Source organism: Triticum dicoccoides, chromosome 5A (genome assembly GCF_002162155.2).
Source record: "Triticum dicoccoides isolate Atlit2015 ecotype Zavitan chromosome 5A, WEW_v2.0, whole genome shotgun sequence".
Taxonomy (NCBI): Eukaryota; Viridiplantae; Streptophyta; class Magnoliopsida; order Poales; family Poaceae; genus Triticum; species Triticum dicoccoides.
In genome coordinates this window covers 505,596,717-505,616,536 of record NC_041388.1, presented here as the reverse complement: position 1 = coordinate 505,616,536, position 19,820 = coordinate 505,596,717, and the positions used below count along the sequence as shown (strand labels likewise).

General features: G+C 48.7%; 1 protein-coding gene across 1 annotated transcript; it reads right to left on the bottom strand.

Moving 5' to 3' along the window:
• Positions 1-11,876: 11,876 nt before the first annotated feature.
• LOC119302424 (serine/threonine-protein kinase D6PKL2-like) lies at positions 11,877-16,487 on the bottom strand. Its single transcript, XM_037579465.1, has 2 exons — positions 15,854-16,487; positions 11,877-13,208 (listed from the first exon to the last, which is right to left on the bottom strand). Exons 1-2 carry the CDS (start codon positions 16,381-16,383, stop codon positions 12,308-12,310), a joined length of 1,431 nt encoding a protein of 476 aa, XP_037435362.1. The 5' UTR covers positions 16,384-16,487; the 3' UTR covers positions 11,877-12,307.
• Between the last annotated feature and the right edge of the window lie 3,333 nt (positions 16,488-19,820).

Below are 19,820 nucleotides of genomic sequence, written 5' to 3'. Positions count from 1 at the left end.
CTAAATCGCAAACCGGATACGTGTTTACATTAAACGGTGGAGCTGTCAGTTGGTGCAGTTCTAAACAAAGCGTTGTGGCGGGATCTACATGTGAAGCGGAGTACATAGCTGCTTCGGAAGCAGCAAACGAAGGAGTCTGGATGAAGGAGTTCATATCCGATCTAGGTGTCATACCTAGTGCATCGGGTCCAATGAAAATCTTTTGTGACAATACTGGTGCAATTGCCTTGGCAAAGGAATCCAGATTTCACAAGAGAACCAAGCACATCAAGAGACGCTTCAATTCCATCCGGGATCTAGTCCAGGTGGGAGACATAGAGATTTGCAAGATACATACGGATCTGAATGTTGCAGACTCGTTGACTAAGCCTCTTCCACGAGCAAAACATGATCAGCACCAAAGCTCCATGGGTGTTAGAATCATTCCTGTGTAATCTAGATTATTGACTCTAGTGCAAGTGGGAGACTGAAGGAAATATGCCCTAGATGCAATAATAATGTTATTATTTTATTTCCTTATATCATAATAAATATTTATTATTCATGCTAGAATTGTATTATCCGGAAACATAATACTTGTGTGAATACATAGACAAACTAAACGTCACTAGTATGCCTCTACTTGACTACCTCGTTAATCAAAAGATGGTTATGTTTCCTAACCATAGACATGTGTTGTAATTTGATTAACGGGATCACATTATTAGGAGAATGATGTGATTGACATGACCCATTCCATTAGCTTAGCACCCGATCGTTTAGTATGTTGCTATTGCTTTCTTCATGACTTATACATGTTCCTATGACTATGAGATTATGCAACTCCCGTTTGCCGGAGGAACACTTTGTGTGCTACCAAACGTCACAATGTAACTGGGTGATTATAAAGGAGCTCTACAGGTGTCTCCAAAGGTAAATGTTGGGTTGGCGTATTTCGAGATTAGGATTTTTCACTCCGATTGTCGGAGAGGTATCTCTGGGCCCTCTCGATAATGCACATCACATAAGTCTTGCAAGCATTGCAACTAATGAGTTAGTTGCGAGATGATGTATTACGAAACGAGTAAAGAGACTTGCCGGTAACGAGGAACTAGGTATTGAGATACCGACGATCGAATCTCGGGCAAGTAACATATCGATGACAAAGGGAACAACGTATGTTGTTATGCGGTCTGACCGATGAAGATCTTCGTAGAATATGTGGGAGCCAATATGAGCATCCAGGTTCCGCTATTGGTTATTGACCGGAGACATGTCTCGGTCATGTCTACATTGTTCTCGAACCCGTAGGGTCCGCACGCTTAAGGTTTCGATGACAGTTATATTATAAGTTTATGAGTTTTGATGTACCGAAGTTAGTTCGGAGTCCCGGATGTGATCACGGACATAACGAGGAGTCTTGAAATGGTCGAGACATAAAGATTGATATATTGGACGGCTATATTCGGACACCGGAAGTGTTCCGGGTGATTTCGGAGAAAACCGGAGTACCGGAGGGTTACCAGAAACCCCCGAGAGAAGTAATGGGCCATATGGGCCTTAGTGGAGAGAGAGAGAAGGGCAGCCAAGGTGGGCCGCGCGCCTCCTCCCCCCTGGTCCGAATTGGACTAGGAGAGGGGGGCGGCGCCCCCTCTTTCCTTCTCCCTCCCCACTTCCTTCCCCCTCCTAGTAGGAGTCCTACTCCTACTAGGAGGAGGACTCCTCCTTGGCGCGCCTATAGGGCCGGCCGACCTCCTCCCCTTGCTCCTTTATATACGGGGGCAGGGGCACCCCTAGACACACAAGTTGATCCATGTGATCGTTTTCTTAGCCGTGTGCGGTGCCCCCTTCCACCATAATCCTCGATAATATTGTAGCGGTGCTTAGGCGAAGCCCTGCGACGGTAGAACATCAAGATCGTCACCACGCCGTCGTGCTGACGGAACTCTTCCCCGACACTTTGCTGGATCGGAGTCCGGGGATCGTCATCGAGCTGAACGTGTGCTAAAACTCGGAGGTGCCGTAGTTTCGGTGCTTGATCGGTCGGGCTGTGAAGACGTACGACTACATCAACCGCGTTGTGCTAACGCTTCCACTGTCGGTCTACAAGGGTACGTAAATCACACTCTCCCCTCTCGTTGCTATGCATCACCATGATCTTGCGTGTGCATAGGAATTTTTTTAAAATTACTACGTTCCCCAACATCTCTAACATTTACTAATTTCAGATCTTGGTATTCTATTCAAACAGCAAGCAAAGCAAAATAAAATAACATTCTAAGAAAGGCAAACATCATGTGAAGAAGCAAAAACTTAGGATCAACCGATACTAACCGATAGTTGTTGAAGAAGAAAGGTGGGATGCCAACCGGGGCATCCCCAAGCTTAGATGCTTGAGACTTCTTGAAATATTATCTTGGGGTGCCTTGGGCAGCCCCAAGCTTGAGCTTTTGTGTCTCCTTAATTCCTCTCATATCACGGTCTCCCTAAATCTCAAAAGCTTCATCCACACAAAACTCAACAAGGACTCGTGAGATAAGTTAGTATAAACCATTGCAAAACCCTATCATACTCTACTGTAGCAAATTACTAAAATTATTATTCAACATTGCATACTAAATGCCTCCGCATATTTAATAGTCCTATCCTCAAATAGAATCATTAAATAAGAAAACATATGCAAACAATGCAAACATAACAGCAATCTGCCTAAACAGGATAGTCTGTAAAGAATGCTACATCATCCATACTTCCCTAGCTCCAAAAATTATGAAAGAAAATCCCCACTGTAGTAAATTTATCAGATCTTAATATGCAAAATGTTTCAACATTTTATCACATTCTAAATTTTCTAGGGAATTATTGCAACAGCGGTAAACTTTCTGTTTTCAAACAGCAACATGTATACTTGTAACATAGGCATAGTAAAGGCTATCAATGCCACTTTTTTGAAATAAAAGATGCAACATATTGTTCTAAATAACAGCAAGCAAATCCTAACAAAATAAATTGACGCTCCAAGCAAAACACATATCATGTGGTAAATAAAAATATAGCTCCAAGTAAAGTTACCGATGAACGAAGACGAAAGAGGGGATGCCTTCCGGGGCATCCCCAAGCTTAGGCTCTTGGTTGTCCTTGAATATTACCTTGGGGTGCCTTGGGCATCCCCAATCTTAGGCTCTTTCCACTCCTTATTCCATAGTCCATCGAATCCTGACCCAAAACTTGAAACTTCACAACACAAAACTTAACAGAAAACTCGTAAGCTCTGTTAGCGAAAGAAAACAAAAGACCACTTCAAGGTATTGTAATGAAATTATTATTTATTTATATTGGTTTAAACCTACTGTATTCCAACTTCTCTATGGTTTATAAACTATTTTACTAGCCATAGATTCATCAGAATAAGTAAACAACAGGTGAAAAACAGAATCTGTCAAAAACAGAACAGTCTGTAATAATCTGGATCAAACGTACACTTATGGAACTCATAAAATTCTCAAATAAATTTCTGGACCTGAGGAATTTATATATTAATCATCTGCAAAAAGAATTAACTAAATAGCACTCTTTAATAAAAAATGGCAGCTAATCTCGTGAGCGCTAAAGTTTCTGTTTTTTACAGCATGATCACAAAGACTTCCCCAAGTCTTCCCAAAGGTTCTTCTTGGCACAAACACTAATTAAAAGCATAAAACCACATCTAAACAGAAGATAGATGAATTATTTATTACTAAACAGGAACAAAAAGCAAGGAACAAAAATAAAATTGGGTTGCCTCCCAACAAGTGCTATCGTTTAACTCCCCTAGCTAGGCATGATGATTTCAATGATGCTCACATAAAGGATAAGAATTGAAACATAAAGAGAGCATCATGAAGAATATGACTAGCACATTTAAGTCTAACCCACTTCCTATGCATAGGGATTTCACGAGCAAACAACTTGTGGGAACAAGAATCAACTTGCATAGGAAGGTAAAACAAGCATAACTTCAAAACTTTAAGCACATACAGAGGAAACTTGATATTATTGCAATTCCTACAAGCATATATTCCTCCCTCATAATAATTTTCAGTATCATCATGAATGAATTCAACAATAGAACCAGCACCTAAAGCATTCTCTTCATGATCTACAAGCATAGAATTTTTATTACTCTCCACATAAGCAAATTTCTTCTCATGAATAGTAGTGGGAGCAAACTCAACAAAATAACTATCATGTGATTGTAAATTAAGATCAAGATGAAAAGTTTCATGGTTATCATTATTCTTTAAAGCATACATGTCATCACAATAATCATCATAGATAGGAAGCATGCTTTCATCATAATAAATTTGCTCATCAAAATTTGGGGGACAAAAAGTATCATCTTCATCAAACATAGCTTCCCCAAACTTGTGGCTTTGCATATCATTAGCATCATGGATATTCAAGGAATCCATACTAACAACATTGCAATCACGCTCATCATTCAAATATTTAGTGCCAAACATTTTATAGATTTCTTCTTCTAGCACATGAGCACAATTATCCTTTCCATCATACTCACGAAAGATATTAAAAAGGTGAAGCGTATGAGACAAACTCAATTCCATTTGTTATAGTTTTCTTTTATAAACTAAACTAGTGATAAAACAAGAAACTAAAAGACTTGATTGCAAGATCTAAAGATATACCTTCAAGCACTCACCTCCTCGGAAACGGTGCCAGAAAAGAGCTTGATGTCTACTACACAACCTTCTTCTTGTAGACGTTGTTGGGCCTCCAAGTGCAGAGGTTTGTAGGACAGTAGCAAATTTCCCTCAAGTGGATGACCTAAGGTTTATCAATCCATAGGAGGCGTAGGATGAAGATGGTCTCTCTCAAGCAACCCTGCAACCAAATAAAAAAGAGTCTCTTGTGTCCCCAACACACCCAATACAATGGTAAATTGTATAGGTGCACTAGTTTGGCGAAGAGATGGTGAAACAAGCGGTATATGGATAGTAGATAAAGGTATTTGTAATCTGAAATAATAAAAACAGCAAGGTGGCAAGTGATAAAAGTGAGCATAAACGGTATTGCAATGCATGGAAATAAGGCCTAGGGTTCATACTTTCGCTAGTGTAAGTTCCCTCAACAATAATATCATAATTGGATCACATAACTATCCATCAACATGCAACAAAGAGTCACTCCAAAGTCACTAATAGCGGAGAACGAACGAAGAGATTATGGTAGGGTACGAAACCACCTCAAAGTTATTCTTTCCAACCAATCCGGTGGGCTATTCCTATAAGTGTCACAAACAGCCCTAGAGTTCGTACTAGAATAACACCTTAAGACACAAATTAACCAAAACCCTAATGTCACCTAGATACTCCAATGTCACCTCAAGTATCCGTGGGTATGATTATACGATATGCGTCACACAATCTCAGATTCATCTATTCAACCAAACACAGAACCTCAAAGAGTGCCCCAAAGTTCTAACGGAGAATCACGACGAAAACGTATGCCAACCCCTATGCATAGGTTCATGGGCGGAACCCACAAGTTGATCACCAAAACATACATCAAGTGAATCACATGGTATCCCATTGTCACCATAGATACGCACGGCAAGACATACATCAAGTGTTCTCAAATCTTTAAAGACTCAATCCGATAAGATTACTTCAAAGGGGAAACTCAATTCATTACAAGAGAGAAGAGGGGGAGGAGAAACATAGGATCCAACTATAATAGCAAAGCTCGCGATACATCAAGATCGTGCCAAATCAAGAACACGAGAGAGAGAGAGAGAGAGAGATCAAACACATAGCTACTGGTACATACCCTTGGCCCCGAGGGTGAACTACTCCCTCCTCGTCATGGAGAGCGTCGGGATGATGAAGATGGCCACCGGTGAGGGATCCCCCCTCCGGCAGGGTGCCGGAACAGGGTCCTGATTGACTTTTGGTGGCTACAGAGGCTTGCGGCGGTGGAACTCCCGATCTAATCTCCGTTCTGGAAGTTTTAGGTTACGTAGGTATATATGGGTGCAGGAGGTACGTCGGTGGACCGAAGGGGGGGGGCACGAGGCAGGGGGCGCGCCCGAGGGGGTGGGCGCGCCCCTACCCTCGTGAGCTCCTCCTTCATCTTCTGACGCAGGGTCCAAGTCTATCTGGTAGGTTTCCTTCCAAAAATAACTTCTCCAGTTGATTTCGTTCCATTTCGACTCCATTTGATATTCCTTTTCTTCGAAACACTGAAATAGGCAAAAAACAGCAAATCTGGGCTGGGCCTCCGGTTAATAGGTTAGTCCCGAAAGTAATATAAAAGTGGATAATAAAGCCCAATATTACCCAAAACAGTAGATAATATAGCATGGAGCAATCAAAAATTATAGATACGTTGGAGACGTATCATCTCTCTCGCCTCATCAGGGGAAAACATAGCTTCCACTTTGTTTACGTCCCAGTTGGAGCCCGTTTCTTCTAGCAGGTCACTAACTCGCGTAATCCCTTGAGTATAGCTCTGGCCTAGTGGCTTCAAGCTACCCTTCCTCGGAATCTAGTTGTCATGATGGACCTTGATTTTGGAGCCGTCTCCAATCCTCCAAATCAGCCCGTCAAGCAGAAGATTTCGCCCATGCAAAATACTCTTGAAAGTGTATGATCCACCACTTGGGCGGGTTGCATTCAGAATAGATCCATCAACATAGTACCAAGCTTTCAAGACCCTTGCACATAAAGAATTAGGTTCCTGGAACAACCGCCACGCTTGTTTTGCAAGCATAGCTTGGTTGAAAGCCTCCGGGTCTCTAAAACCCATTCCACCTTCATGTTTTCTCATGCACATTTTGTCCCAAGCGATACAATGCACTCTCTTTTTACCATCAGCTTCTCCCCACGAGAAGTTTGAAGAAATAGAAGACAGGTTCCCGCACATTTTCTTTGTGAGTTGAAAACAACTCATGGTAAAAGATGGTGTTGATTGGAGGCCCGACTTAATGAGTACTTCCCTTGCAGTCTTGGATAGTCCGTGCCCTTTCCACCCTGAGACCTTTCCCCTTGCACTTTGCTCCACATACTTGAAAGTTCCATCCTTCGATCTCCCCACCATCGTGGGTAATCCTAAATATCTCTCACTTAGAGCCTCTTCCGCAATCCCTAGTACTTGTTTTAGTTCCTCCTTACTCTCATCCGAAGTTCCTTTTCCAAAAAAGATTGCGGATTTATGAAGGTTGACTTTCTTTCCCGAGGCATCCTCATACTCTTTTAAGATGGAGCGTAATGCCTCAAAATTATCCCATGAGCCCTCCACGAAAACCACACTATCATCAGCGAAAAGGAGGTGAGTTACCGTTGGTCCGCTACCCCTGAATGCCAATCCCTTGACCTTCTTCTCCTGTTGTGCATATTTCCAAAGCGCCGAGAAACCTTCCACACAGAATAGAAAGAGGTATGGGGAGAGGGGATCACCCTGTCGAAGTCCTCTGGAAGGGTTGAAGCGATGAGAGAGCCCACCATTCAACTTAACAGAGAAAGAGGTGATTTCACACACCGCATGACCATCTCTGTCCATTGATCAGAGAAGCCAAATTTCAACAACATCTTCTCTAGGAAATCCCACTCCACTCGATCATACGCCTTCATCATGTCCAATTTGACTGCACACATAGGCTTCTTCCTTTTCCTCTTCCTGATCGCGTGAACACATTCGTAGGCCACAAGTACATTATCAGTTATTAGTCTTCCTGGGACAAATGCACTCTGCTCATCAGATATCATAAAAGGAAGCACAACTTTTAAGCGGTTGGCCAGTGCCTTTGCCGCAATTTTATAAAGAACATTACATAGGCTAATTGGGCGAAACTGTGAAAGTAACTCCGGTGAGTTTACTTTCGGAATCATGACAATGCTAGTATCATTAAACCCATTCGGCACCTCCTTCCCTGCCAAAAACTCCCTTATCACACCACAAACATCGTTCTTAACCAACTGCTAGTGTCGTTGGTAGAACATGGCCGGTAATCCGTCCGGTCCCGGAGCCTTTGTAGGCCCCATCTGGAAAAGGGCCGCCTCAATCTCCTCATCTGTGAATGGCGCGCCAAGATTTCCATTCATCTCTTCTGTAACAACACTCTCAATATGCTGCAGCACATTTTCACTATCCGTCGACCCTTCAGCAGCAAATAGTTGAGCGTAGAATTGTGCGGCCATCCTACGCATGCCATCATCATCTGTGCACTTTGTCCCATCCTCACTTCTTAGCGCCTTTACCGTGTTCTTACGTTTTCGATGCGAGGCTCTGTTCTGGAAGTACCATGTGTTTTGGTCTCCTTCTGTTAGCCAGTCCATCATCGATCTTTGTTTGTAATACACGTCCTCTCGCTCATATAGTTCATGAAGTTGATCCTCGATCTCCTTCACTTCTTGTCGGTATCCTGACTTTGCAGCTCGCTCCTTAGCGTCAACAAGCTGGCGCTTCAAGTGCGCAATCTGTTTTTTAATGGAGGCAAAAACCTTTCGACTCCACTCCTGCACGGCCTTTGAAGCGATCTTCAGCGTTCTGCATGCATTCTCGAGATCCCCGCCATGCTGGTTGGCTGCATGGGCCTCGCCCCATGCTGCAGCGACCATGTCTTCGTATCCCTCATGCCTTGCCCACACAGCCTCATGGAGAAATGCTCGCTGACCATGTGCCCATGCCTCGCCTTGCCTTGTCATTGCTCTAATGAGCAACACTTGGTGGTCAGACTCCTCCGTCATGATATGTTGCACCTCTACTGCTGGGAAAATCTGTGCAAAATCCGCATTACACGTCGCCCGGTCCAGCCTCACTTGGATATTATCGTTCGCATCCCGTTTATTATCCCAAGTGAACGGATATCCGGAAAAACCAAGTCCACTAGTCCGTAGTCGGACAAGCATTCCTCAAACAGTGCCATCTGGTTCAAGGACCTAGGATTACCCCCTTGTTGTTCACTTTGTCGAAGTGCCTCATTAAAGTCCCCCGCACAGAGCCACGGGAGATCATCTTGTGCTCGGAGGTAACGAAGTACATCCCACGTCTTTGTTCGCTTTTCAATGCTGGGCTCTCCATAGATTCCAGTGAATCTAAAAGAGATACCCTCGTACACAATCTTTGCATCTATGTAATATTGGCACCACGGTCGCACTGTAACATCAACATGATCCCTCCACCATAGTGCTAGACCTCCACTTTTGCCTTTGCAGTCCACCGCTACACCCTGTCTAAAGCCCATGCTCCACTTGAGCCTCTCCATTTCCCCTGACCTCTTTTTTGTTTCTGACAAAAACACCACCGCTGGGTTGTATGACCTAATCAGGTCTCGTAGTTCGCCCACTGCCGAGTCCAACCCCAATCCTCGGGAGTTACAGGCTAAAACGATCATTGCTCCTCGCAGCCCTGCGTCCTTGCAGGGTCCGCCGATCTATCATCTGCTGTTGAGATACGGTCAAACACAGTGCGGTCATGCTCGGAGATCCGGTCAAACTCCGAGTCCGTTTTCAGCCTAGTGGTCCGAATGAAATTATCCTGATTGTTGTGCTGGTCCAGATCACCCTTAGCCACCCACATCTGTTTTGGTGCCCTCTTTCTGCTATTAGAGCGGGTATGATCATAATTATGTTTAAGATGATAATCATACTCATCCCTCATTCTCCTAACATAATACCCAGGTCGCCTCTTAGCAGCATATCTCTTTCTTAACTCTTGTCTCATGTCCATCTGTTTGTACTTTAGATCGCTCCTCATTTCCTTCTCCTTTCTTCGCTCCAGCTCATCCCTCAGATCTTTCTTGCGTGGCTCATCTTGTCCTTCCTCTCCATGCCAATTCCTCGCCTCCTTGCCTTTATCCACAGACGGCTAGTGCTGCTGCTTGATCGGGCTGTTTACCTCCTCTCCATCCCTCTTCTCTCTGCCGCCAGTGCGGGAATCAGCTGAGCCGTCAAAATCTCTGTTCAGATTCCTCTTCGTAGGAATATTTCTAACAAAACCCTCCGACCTCTTGCCTCCATTACTCTCGCTCGAGGGAGCACTGTTGAAACTATGACTGTTTTGGCCCCCTCCCTTCTACACCCCCTCCCTGAAAGAGGAGGATCGCCCCGGTGACTCACGGAGCCACTCTCCCCATTGCATATCTGACTTTACGGGAGGTACACACCCTTCAGTCCCGTGAACTAGCCTCCCACATTCAAAACAGAAGTGAGGGATTTTTTTCATAAGCAAAGTCGTACCAAGTTCCTTCAGGATCATCTTCTGTCTCCTTCAGATTGAAACCCCTCACGAGAGGCTCATAAATTGATAGCTTTGTGCGAACCCTAAGATGAACTCCTTTAGCTGATCCATCTTTTTCCACATCCACTCTTACTGCTGTACCAAGCCAGTTCCCGAGCGCCTTTCCAAAAGCCTCTGTTCTGTTGTCCAGGGGAAGGTCAGTGACCCTAACCCAGACCTCCACTGTGTCAAACACCATCTCAGACGGCCTAGTATTGCCTTCATAACCTTTCAACACAACTACATTGAAGTCAAACTGCCATGGTCATCCATTAAGGGCATGCTTCCAATCACCCTCGCTCCCAAAGTGCACCACAAACTTGTTCCCCCCAATATCACAGAATTTTGCTTCCTTGTGGAGGCCCAATGCCCTCTGCATAGATTTTTCTAGGGCTTTAAAATTCATCGGCCTGGGCGTGAAAGATTTGCCAATGATCGACCACTTTGTAGCCCTAGGCATCTCCTTCCTAGCTTCTCCAAACACAAAGCCGGAAGCCTCCTTCTCAGTAAGAATTAGCCCTCCCAGCCGATCTGATAGTCCTGCTGCCTCCGCCGACTCCTTCCCATCTACCGGTGATGTCGATGAGGTTCTGCTCTTCTCTGCGGTCGCCATCTTCCCTGCACCATCCTTTAGGCCCGTTGGAGTCGTCCTTGGCGCCGGCGTTTTCATCATCAACGCTGCAGCAGCCCTATTCATCTCCGTCGCACGGGGAGTTGCCCTCGACCGAGGGGTCTCCATCCCTCCCCTGCCGCTTCTTTCCGCCATGGAAGACCACGGGGATTAAGAACCCAATCCGATCAGCCCGATCAGGGAACGCCGTCGTCCCACACAGGCCATCGGAATCCACACCACCACTGGCAAAAAACCCTAACCCTAGCGAGTCGGCGGCGGTCGCCTCACGATCACCCCCTAATCGCCTCTCCGTGTTTTTTGACAAGGTGGACCCGCTGTGGATGTATCAACGAATCTGAAGTGGAACCGAGTACCGCCATGAACCCTGACAGTAGCAAAAGGGTCAGATCCATTTTTTTTTTACAAATTAGGATCAGATCTCGATTAAGTATGAGAAAAGGGTCAAAACACGAAATTTGTCCACTGTGTTACCATACCCAGCTTCCCTCACCTCTTTTTCATTCCACCGTATGTGGTTGGCTTGCATTCTAGTATGGCAGGCACACAGGCAGCATGCATGAAGCATGATCGTTGCAACTGCAGTCGGCCAGCCTTTACTTCTTTAGCACAGCAGGATAAGACATCCTTTGCCTTTTTCACCCAGGTACAGGTACCGCTGTAAAAACAGCGGCACCTTTACTGGGCCATCGATCCGATCATCTGGAGTACTAATATGAATATCACATCTAGAAGTACGTGCGATCAGCGAGTTTGGTGGCAAACGCGGGCGCACGAGCGCGCAGGGAAAGGGAAAGCAGTGCGCAGAATTCCCGGGGCAATGATCGATCCCCGCTGCAGCTCTCGCCGTCTTTCGCTCCACCGGTTCGTGTCCCCCGGCTGCCGCCCAAAGCCCAGACCCGATGGTCTATCATGAGCCATGTCTCCTTGCCCCCGGCCTCATCATTCGTAAAAGTACTGCAGCTCCATCCCCAAAACGCACATCAAATTATTAACCATCTTTGCACAAAAAAGCTCCACTACAAGCAGAGCAAAACCCTGACATACTAGCAAACAGAGCTCATAATACAACTCTACTACTGCTACAAGTGCTAACTATGTGTCATACATCTACTCCATGTAAAGTCAAAATACTAGAAAGAAGCAACGATAAATTATTATTGGAACGGCGTGTACGCACGCACGCAGACGCAGCCGCTGCCGGCAACTATTTGACGCGACAGCGCCGCGCCTGGCCGCGCGCGCGCGCCCTGCTCCCAACCAAAGGCCGCCTCGTGCGCGCCATCCAGCGCGGTCCACCACGTGCGCCAGGGTCGGACAAGGGTGGTACGAGCTTCCAGCTTGGGTCCCGTCAGTGGCAGCATCTTGTTGGTTGCACGTACGTGCGTGCGTGCGCGGGAGCTTCCTCGTGTCTGATCCGATCTAGTAGTACTCCACGGGCGTGCCGGGGCAGCTGTCGTCCGACATGTCGTCGTCGTCGTCGTTGGGGCTGTTCTTCTTCCCGGGGCCGCCGGAGCCAGCGGCCGTGGCGACCGCGGCGCTGAAAGGCGGGGGCACGTAGGGCGGCGTGGCGCAGCGGAGCAGCGCCCAGTTGACGCCGTTGAAGAATGGGTGGCGCTTGATGGCCGCGGCGCCGACGGTGGCGCCGAGCCTGCGCGCCGGGTCCTTGGCGAGCAGCGCGGTGACGAGGTCCCTGGCGGCGGAGGAGACGGAGGGGTCCTTGGGGAACTCGAGCGCGCGGGCCACGATGTTGGCCAGGGTCATCTCGTTGTCGTACCCCTTGAAGGGCGTCACCCCGTAGAGGAGCTCGAAGATGAAGATGCCCAGCGTCCACCAGTCCACCGAGCTGCCGTGGCCCTCGCCCGACACGATCTCCGGGGCCAGGTACTCGTGCGTGCCCACGAACGACATGGACCGGAGCTCCACCGGCTCCGCCACGAACTCCAGGTCCAGCACGCCGGTGGGGAGGCTGCCGTCGCTGCTGCCGTTCAGGCCCCCGCCACCGCCGCCCGAGGCCTTCTTGCGGCGCCGGCGCCGGCGGCCGCGGCCGGGGAAGAGGCTGAAGCAGGACACCGACGGTACGATGCAGGAAGGGATGATACAGGTGGACGACGCGGAGGGGCGGCCGGTGAGGCCGACGGGGTCGGAGATGACGTGCGCCGGAGTCGGGGCCGTCGGGTCGCACTTGAGGGAGAGGTCGAAGTCGGTGAGCATGATGTGGCCGTCGGCGCGGACCAGCACGTTCTCCGGCTTGAGGTCCCGGTACACGATGTCCAGCATGTGAATGTACTCCAGCGCAGCCACCACCTCCGCCACGTAGAACCTGCCGCAGTACACTACATGTCATTCACCATTGCCACTACTAGTACTATAATCTATCAAATGCAACCAAAATTACGAATTAGCAACGAGATTTTACAGCCAGCAGGCTGAAACGATGGACCCGGTGCATGTTTGGTGGAAAAAGAAAACAGTACTACTACAGAAGCAACTAATTGCATAGCACAAAAGCGTACTCTTGACTTTATTCACATGCAACCAAAAGACACATACTCACCTGTATATCTGAACCTAGCTAAGCTAAGCTAGCACGGTGGCTGACACTGTGCGCTCCAGTAGTGCTACTCCTACTAGCAAGCAAAAAAGTCAGAGGCGGAAGAAAGGCAAGAGACAGTACTGGAATTAGCGCATCATTGATGCGGGGGCGTTGCACGTTGGGGTGGAGCCTAGACTAGTTTAATGGCGAGCATCATGTGTGCATGTACTCGATTCATAGTTCCTTCATCGGGTTAATTAGCTTAATCCTTACTACGTGATGTCGACCGCATTCATGGGCGGCCATGTCTGTGCTGTGCTGTGCGTGTGTTTCAGAGCTGTGATTCTTGGCAAATCACATGGGGGTTAATAAAAGCTGGCCTCTCTTGGGTCTTTGACCAAGCAAGCACAAGCACAAGCACGCACCGGTGTTTTATGAGGGTGAGAGTATATTTTAAAAGCCATGTTCCGCGACCGGTTCCGGCGCCGTAGCACGGGGCGGAGGGACGGTGGGCGGCTCGTGTGCACCACCGGCAATGCCTACGGCGACCGGCCTTGCCATAAAGCCACACGACACGTTGATGGTAGTAGTAAGACTGTTGCAGGTACCACCCAAATTCACGACGCCCTTGCATACAAACTACTCCTACCTACTACTGCCTACCGCTGGCTGCTGCTAGTGCTCGTACTGCAACAACTAGTGCTGCCCCGTGAAACGAGGCTTCATTTCTGCTGGAGTGCACGTCATTCGCAAGGCTGTATATAGTATGTATGTGTGTGTGGGTGGGAGTACGTTGTACGACGTGGGCTTTTTAACGGAGTGCGTGCATACAATGGCGCCCGCCGAAAGCATATTTTACTGTTGCTATATTTTTGGCCGCCGCTCGTTCATGAACTCATGCTGCACTCTCCTATTTTTTTCCTTTTGTTTCTACACAAAGTTTAAGCAAAGACATTATTTTCCCGTGAATTCATATTGTTGTTTCTTATCTTTACTGCACATTTTAAGCCTCCTTTGATTTGGAGGAATTTTATAGGATTTTCATAGGATAGGATTTCTATAGAAAAAATTCCTTCAGAGCTCTTTGGTTTGTAGGAATGAAATCCTATTTCTATGGAGGAATTCTTCCTATCCTCCACATTTCATAGGAAAATAAACATTAGCTAGGCTCAATGAAAAAAATCCTATGGTGTGAATCAAAGGGCATCTTCTTTTCTATTCCTATGCATAGAATTTGAGATGCATGTCATCTTATTTCCTATGACTTTTCTATTCCTATGATTTTTCAATCCTATGAACGAAAGGAGGCCTTAGTAAAGGAAAAGCTCGTATTTGTTGCCTTTTTTCTTCTTCTCGCCCATAGCGATGGATGTAGTACATACGGCCGGGAATAATACTACTTTAAGTCTATTCCGGAAGGAAGTAACATCAGCGTTCGTATAGTATATCGTCGGCAGGCACAAAATGATGAGAAAAAGGAGAGAGATGCGGCAAAGGAGGGAAGCATGCAAGCGCATATGCCGAGCCCAGCTTTTCATCACTTCCGCATGGGCAGGCTTGGTTTCAGGGCGGGCGCTGCCGGTCTCCACATGCAAACACTTCCTGACTGACTGACTGACTGACTGGTCACTGCGAGATGATAATGTGGGCGTGCAACTGTGTGGCCGCTGGCTGGGTTCAGAGCCGAGAGCATGATCAGCAACCAAGAAACTGTTGTTGGCGACGCGACAGTGAGAGCAGCTGGACCCAACACCACGCCATGGGAGATATCGATGGGATGGCCCATGAATGCGAAGAAACAGGGCAAGATGTCGTTTGGATGTTTATTTCATTCATTCATGGCTCCGTTTTGCAAAACGGTATCATCCTCATGTGTCGCGGTCGTGTGCTGTTAAGGAAGCTATCTCCATGGTGCCTGCCATCTTGGTTAGGGATCCGTCCAAAGGGGCAGCAGCAATCGATGTCATATTATTATGCCTTGTGTTTTCAGGATGAGGGGCACTGTGGCTAGACAAGCACTGCATATGAATGGACAAATGCGTGCCCAACCGAAGACACATGGGGCCAGCGGAACCATGCGCGGAACTGGGCTTTGCGTCCACTAGATCCTTAAAAATGGAGTGCTCTAATTAAACTATGCCAAAAGTGGGGGGAGAAACGGCAAAGTGAAACAGACGAAGCCGACTAGAACGCGCAGGAAACCGGCCACATTCTTCTCCGGAACCGGAAAGGCTATGTGATCACTAGTAGCTACTTCACCGTCGGTTTTAGCCTAACAAAATCTGATCAAACCTTGCAATTGTTGATTCTTTTTTTTTTTGCTTCCACAGAGACAGAAACAGAGACTATGAAAAAGTTTGATTTTTCGAGGTAGTATAATTAAGTGCATGAATGCCTATGTAGTTGTGACGAAGGAGGAGGTGGCGTAGTACCTGACGGCGGCCTCGGAGAATCGGCGGTGCGGCTGCCTCTGGCGGAGGACGTGGAGATCGCCGCCGGGGCAGAACTCGGTGAGGAGGCAGGACCAGCGCTCGCCCTCGGCGACCCCGTAGAGGCGCGGGAGGAAGGGGTGGTCGACGGCCTCGAGGATCTCGCGCTCGGTGCGCGCGCGGCCCTCCTTGTTGCGGCCCTGGAGCTCCTTCCGGTCCATCACCTTGGCCGCCACCAGCGCCCCGCCCTTGCCCTTCACCTCGGCCAGGTAGACGCTGCCGATGTCCCCGGCCCCGAGCCTCCGCACGAAGCGGATGTCCGACAGCTGCACCGTGCCGAGGCGCGGGGCGAGGGCGGAGGGGTTGCAGGAGCGCGGCGCGGGGACGCCGGCGATTGGCCCCGAGGAGGAGGAGGTGGAGCAGGAGGCCGTGGCGGTGGAGACGGTGGAGGCGGAGCGGGAGCGCTCGGAGGAGCCGAAGCTGAGGCTCTGCAGCTCGTCCGCCGCCAGCTCCGCGTCGCCGTCCGGAGGCATTGCTGCCTGCTGCGTTGAGGCGGGTCTGCTCCGGGCTGCTGGATGTGGCAAGTGCGGGGACAGGGGAGGAATAGGAGGAGGAGGAGGTGGTGCGGTTGGGTGCCCTGGGTTTTTAATTTGAAGATGAAGAGAGGGGGGAGGTTAGTTGACGGATGGGGATGGGCCGGGCCGGAAAGCCGTGTCCGGCTCCCGCCAGGCTAGCGCGAGATTTTGTGTCTAATCATCTTTGGATCTCCGGGGGACATGCAGGCCCGGTTCTCCGGCTGCTGACATTTTGTTCTTTTATACAAGCACTAGTAGTATATAAGATCCATCCATAGATGGTACTCTAGATTGTTGCATGGGACATTGATTGAGAAAATAATGGGACATTCCAATTGGAGGTCGATTCGATAAGATGGTCGCCGCAGAAGATGGGCATTGTTTTCCTTGCATTACGCGAAGCGCAAAAAAAAAGAGAAAAAAATTGCTTTCGTCGCGTCAGTGGGTTTGACCTGACCTGAATAATCGCTACGCTAGAGCTAGCGGTCTTGATGGCTCGAGAAAGGATGGATGGTTTGCCTTGACGCCGTTGTTGCTTCCTTGATTCCTTCAACTCGAATCAATCAGCGACGGCCGGCCACTGACTGCCCGGGTCCTCTCGTCTCGTGATGCACCGAGACCAAGTACTAGTCTCTCGTGTCGTGTCGCATCCCGCATGAAACGCTCGGGCCTAATGGCCTACTGAATTCATTCAGGATTGGACGCACTCGTTTGGATTTGCACGTGCTAGTGGCGCAAACAATCGTATAAGGACATGTATAATAATGCTATCTTAGAAGTGCCACGTAGGATAAATGATGAAATGGAGGAAAAAGAACTCATAAGAAAAGGCTTGTCTTCTTTTATTTAAAATAAGACCAGAGATGATCTTTTAGCATAATTTGTCTCATCATGTTTTAAGGAATTACTATTTATTGAAGATAAGGCTAAGATGTAACCCATTGTAGACATACTTTTTGTCATCTTTAAAATATATGCAAGACTTAAGATAAAACTGTTCTATCAACCATTGTACATGACCTAAGAGCCGCGCTGGCTACCACAGTCGGCTAGGTGATTGACTGACAGAGGGGAGCCAAACCCATTTTTGAAACGGATGGGCGGGTCTACGACGCGGACGCGAGGTGATCCGTCCCACTGCAAGCAACCGGGACAGGCGAATGGACCCAGCGATGGGATATGGGTGGCCCAAACGCGAGCGACCAAGCGTACCGATGGGTCTGTGTGCGTGTTTACAGCAATTCCAGCGCTATACGCCAAAATACACAAACCAAATGTTGGACGTGTCATTCTCAAAAAAATAAAAAAAAATTGACGGACGTGTCCGCAAACTGCTTTAAAAGAGCCGATCATTCAATACGGTGCACCAAATAAACGTGGACATATAGTATTTTCATTAATATCATCAAGATTATTTTTTACATAACAAAAAAAATAAACTCAACCCTATTCTGCTCTTTGTAAGATATGGGGTACGTCCATGACCCACAGCCTACCCCTCGTCGGAATCTGCCCACCGACCATCGACGTCGCCGGTGGAAGTGAGATCGATGATCGAATTGGACGGTCCGACATCGTAGTCGTTACGCCACGATAAGGAGATGCAAGCGTTGGCGACGTTCCAGTCAGCCACCACATGCGGTGCCTTGGTGCCTACCTCCGCCGCAATCTCATCGACAAGCGGTCACGCTCCACCTCGTTGACGCGGAGCTGCCACCACTCGTGGTGGATGGTACAGGCGATGCGCACGGACTCGTACAAGCAATGGTGGTGGAGTTATTAAACGGAAGATGAATGTGTTTGCCGACACGACAAGCATGACAAGTGTGATCCTCTATCATATTACAACTGAAACTGAAACTCCTAAGAATATGACGAAGGGTGACGGGGTTGGGATAACCCAGACTAGCGTGCCAGGGATCAACGCCAGTAGAGAGGGCGACCGGTGCGGTGGTCGTGGAGGAAGGCGAATGCACCAGATAGAGCTCGTCGGGGCTGTCACATCGCTGAAGTACCATCCTGGTTCGAGCGTCCTTGACACAAAAACCAAGCTCGTCAAATTCAACAGTAACAAGATTTTCACGAATGAAACAACAGACGGAAATAAGATTCTTAATAAGATGAGGTGACACAAGTATGTTAGACAAAGATAAATGCATGGAATTAGAAGGAAAAGAAGTGTGCCCGGCGTGTAATAGGGAGGGTGGAACCATCACTGACACTGATGCGGCGGTCGGTGGTGACGGGAGTGAAGGAGGCAAGATTACCAGGATGAGCAAACATGTGAGCCGTAGCCCCGGCGTCCATGTAGCAATCACCGCCTCCAGTGTAGTTGTTCGGCGTAGGGGCGGTGTGCAGTGCGGCAAGAAGCGCCGGATCCCAAGGCGCCAATGGCAGCACCGGCGAAGGTGACGGCGGCGCCATCGAGAAGCCGTAGCCGCCACTCAGTTGCGGCGGTGGGTACCCTCCATAGGGCCGCGGAGCCGCGTAGTATGCCTGATGCGCCGGCGAACGCAGCACGGGAAGAGTCGGTGCAGGGGACCGTGGGACCGGCATGGTGTACGCATGAACGACACCGGTCCACGGGTTGTACCTGCCGGCCCACGGAGGAGGCACCTGGAGCTGCTACTACTGGCGAGGAGGGCATGCAGCTGCTGCTGGCCGCCACACCGGCCGTCGCGCCTACCTCCGCGGTGCCGCCCGCCTCGGGCGGCATGGGAGGAGCGAGGGCCCCGTACGGGGGCAGCGGCAAGGGTAGCGGCGGCGGTTGCTGCGACGGCTGCGGGTAGGGCGTCGGGTGACGTTGCTGTTGGGGCGCAGCCGGGCGGCGGGTGGCGGCGGCAAGGGCGGTGTGGATGGCCCGCACCTTCACCTGCTTCATCCGCCGCTCCTCCAGCCGGAGGTAAGCAACGAACTTGGCGAAGGAGGGCTCGGGGATGAGGGTAAGGTTCGCCGCGGCGTTGCCGAAGTCCTCGTTGAGGCCGGCGGTGAGCGTGCTGAGAAGGAGATCATCGTCAACCTTCGCACCACTATTCAAGATATCTTCTGATATGCCAATAAATCAGCCGATTTATCGCTTACCTCTGTCAGACCGATAAGATAAATCGGCCGATAAATCAGCCGATATGGCAATAAATTGGCCGATATGCCGATAAAATGGCCGATTTACCCCTTATCCTGGGTCGGCCGATAAGTTCCCGATAAGCGATGTCCCCAACATTGCTTCGCGCCAATATCGTGGAGCTTGTCAGCGAGAGTCTTGAGGCAGCGACAATAGTCGTCGATGGAGGAGTTGTCCTGGTGGCATCCAGAAAACTCTTGCTGCAAAAAAACACGACGTTGAAGGCGATTGTCGGTGAAGAGCCTATTCAGCTTGGTCCACACGACGTGAGCAT

Bases quoted from the DNA above. Each gene is read 5' to 3' on its own strand.
- LOC119302424 (XM_037579465.1), bottom strand. From the start codon at position 16,383: ATGCCTCCGGACGGCGACGCGGAGCTGGCGGCGGACGAGCTGCAGAGC. The intron at 13,209-15,853 runs GTACTACGCCAC...GTACTGCGGCAG, and splicing joins TTCTCCGAGGCCGCCGTCAG to GTTCTACGTGGCGGAGGTGG.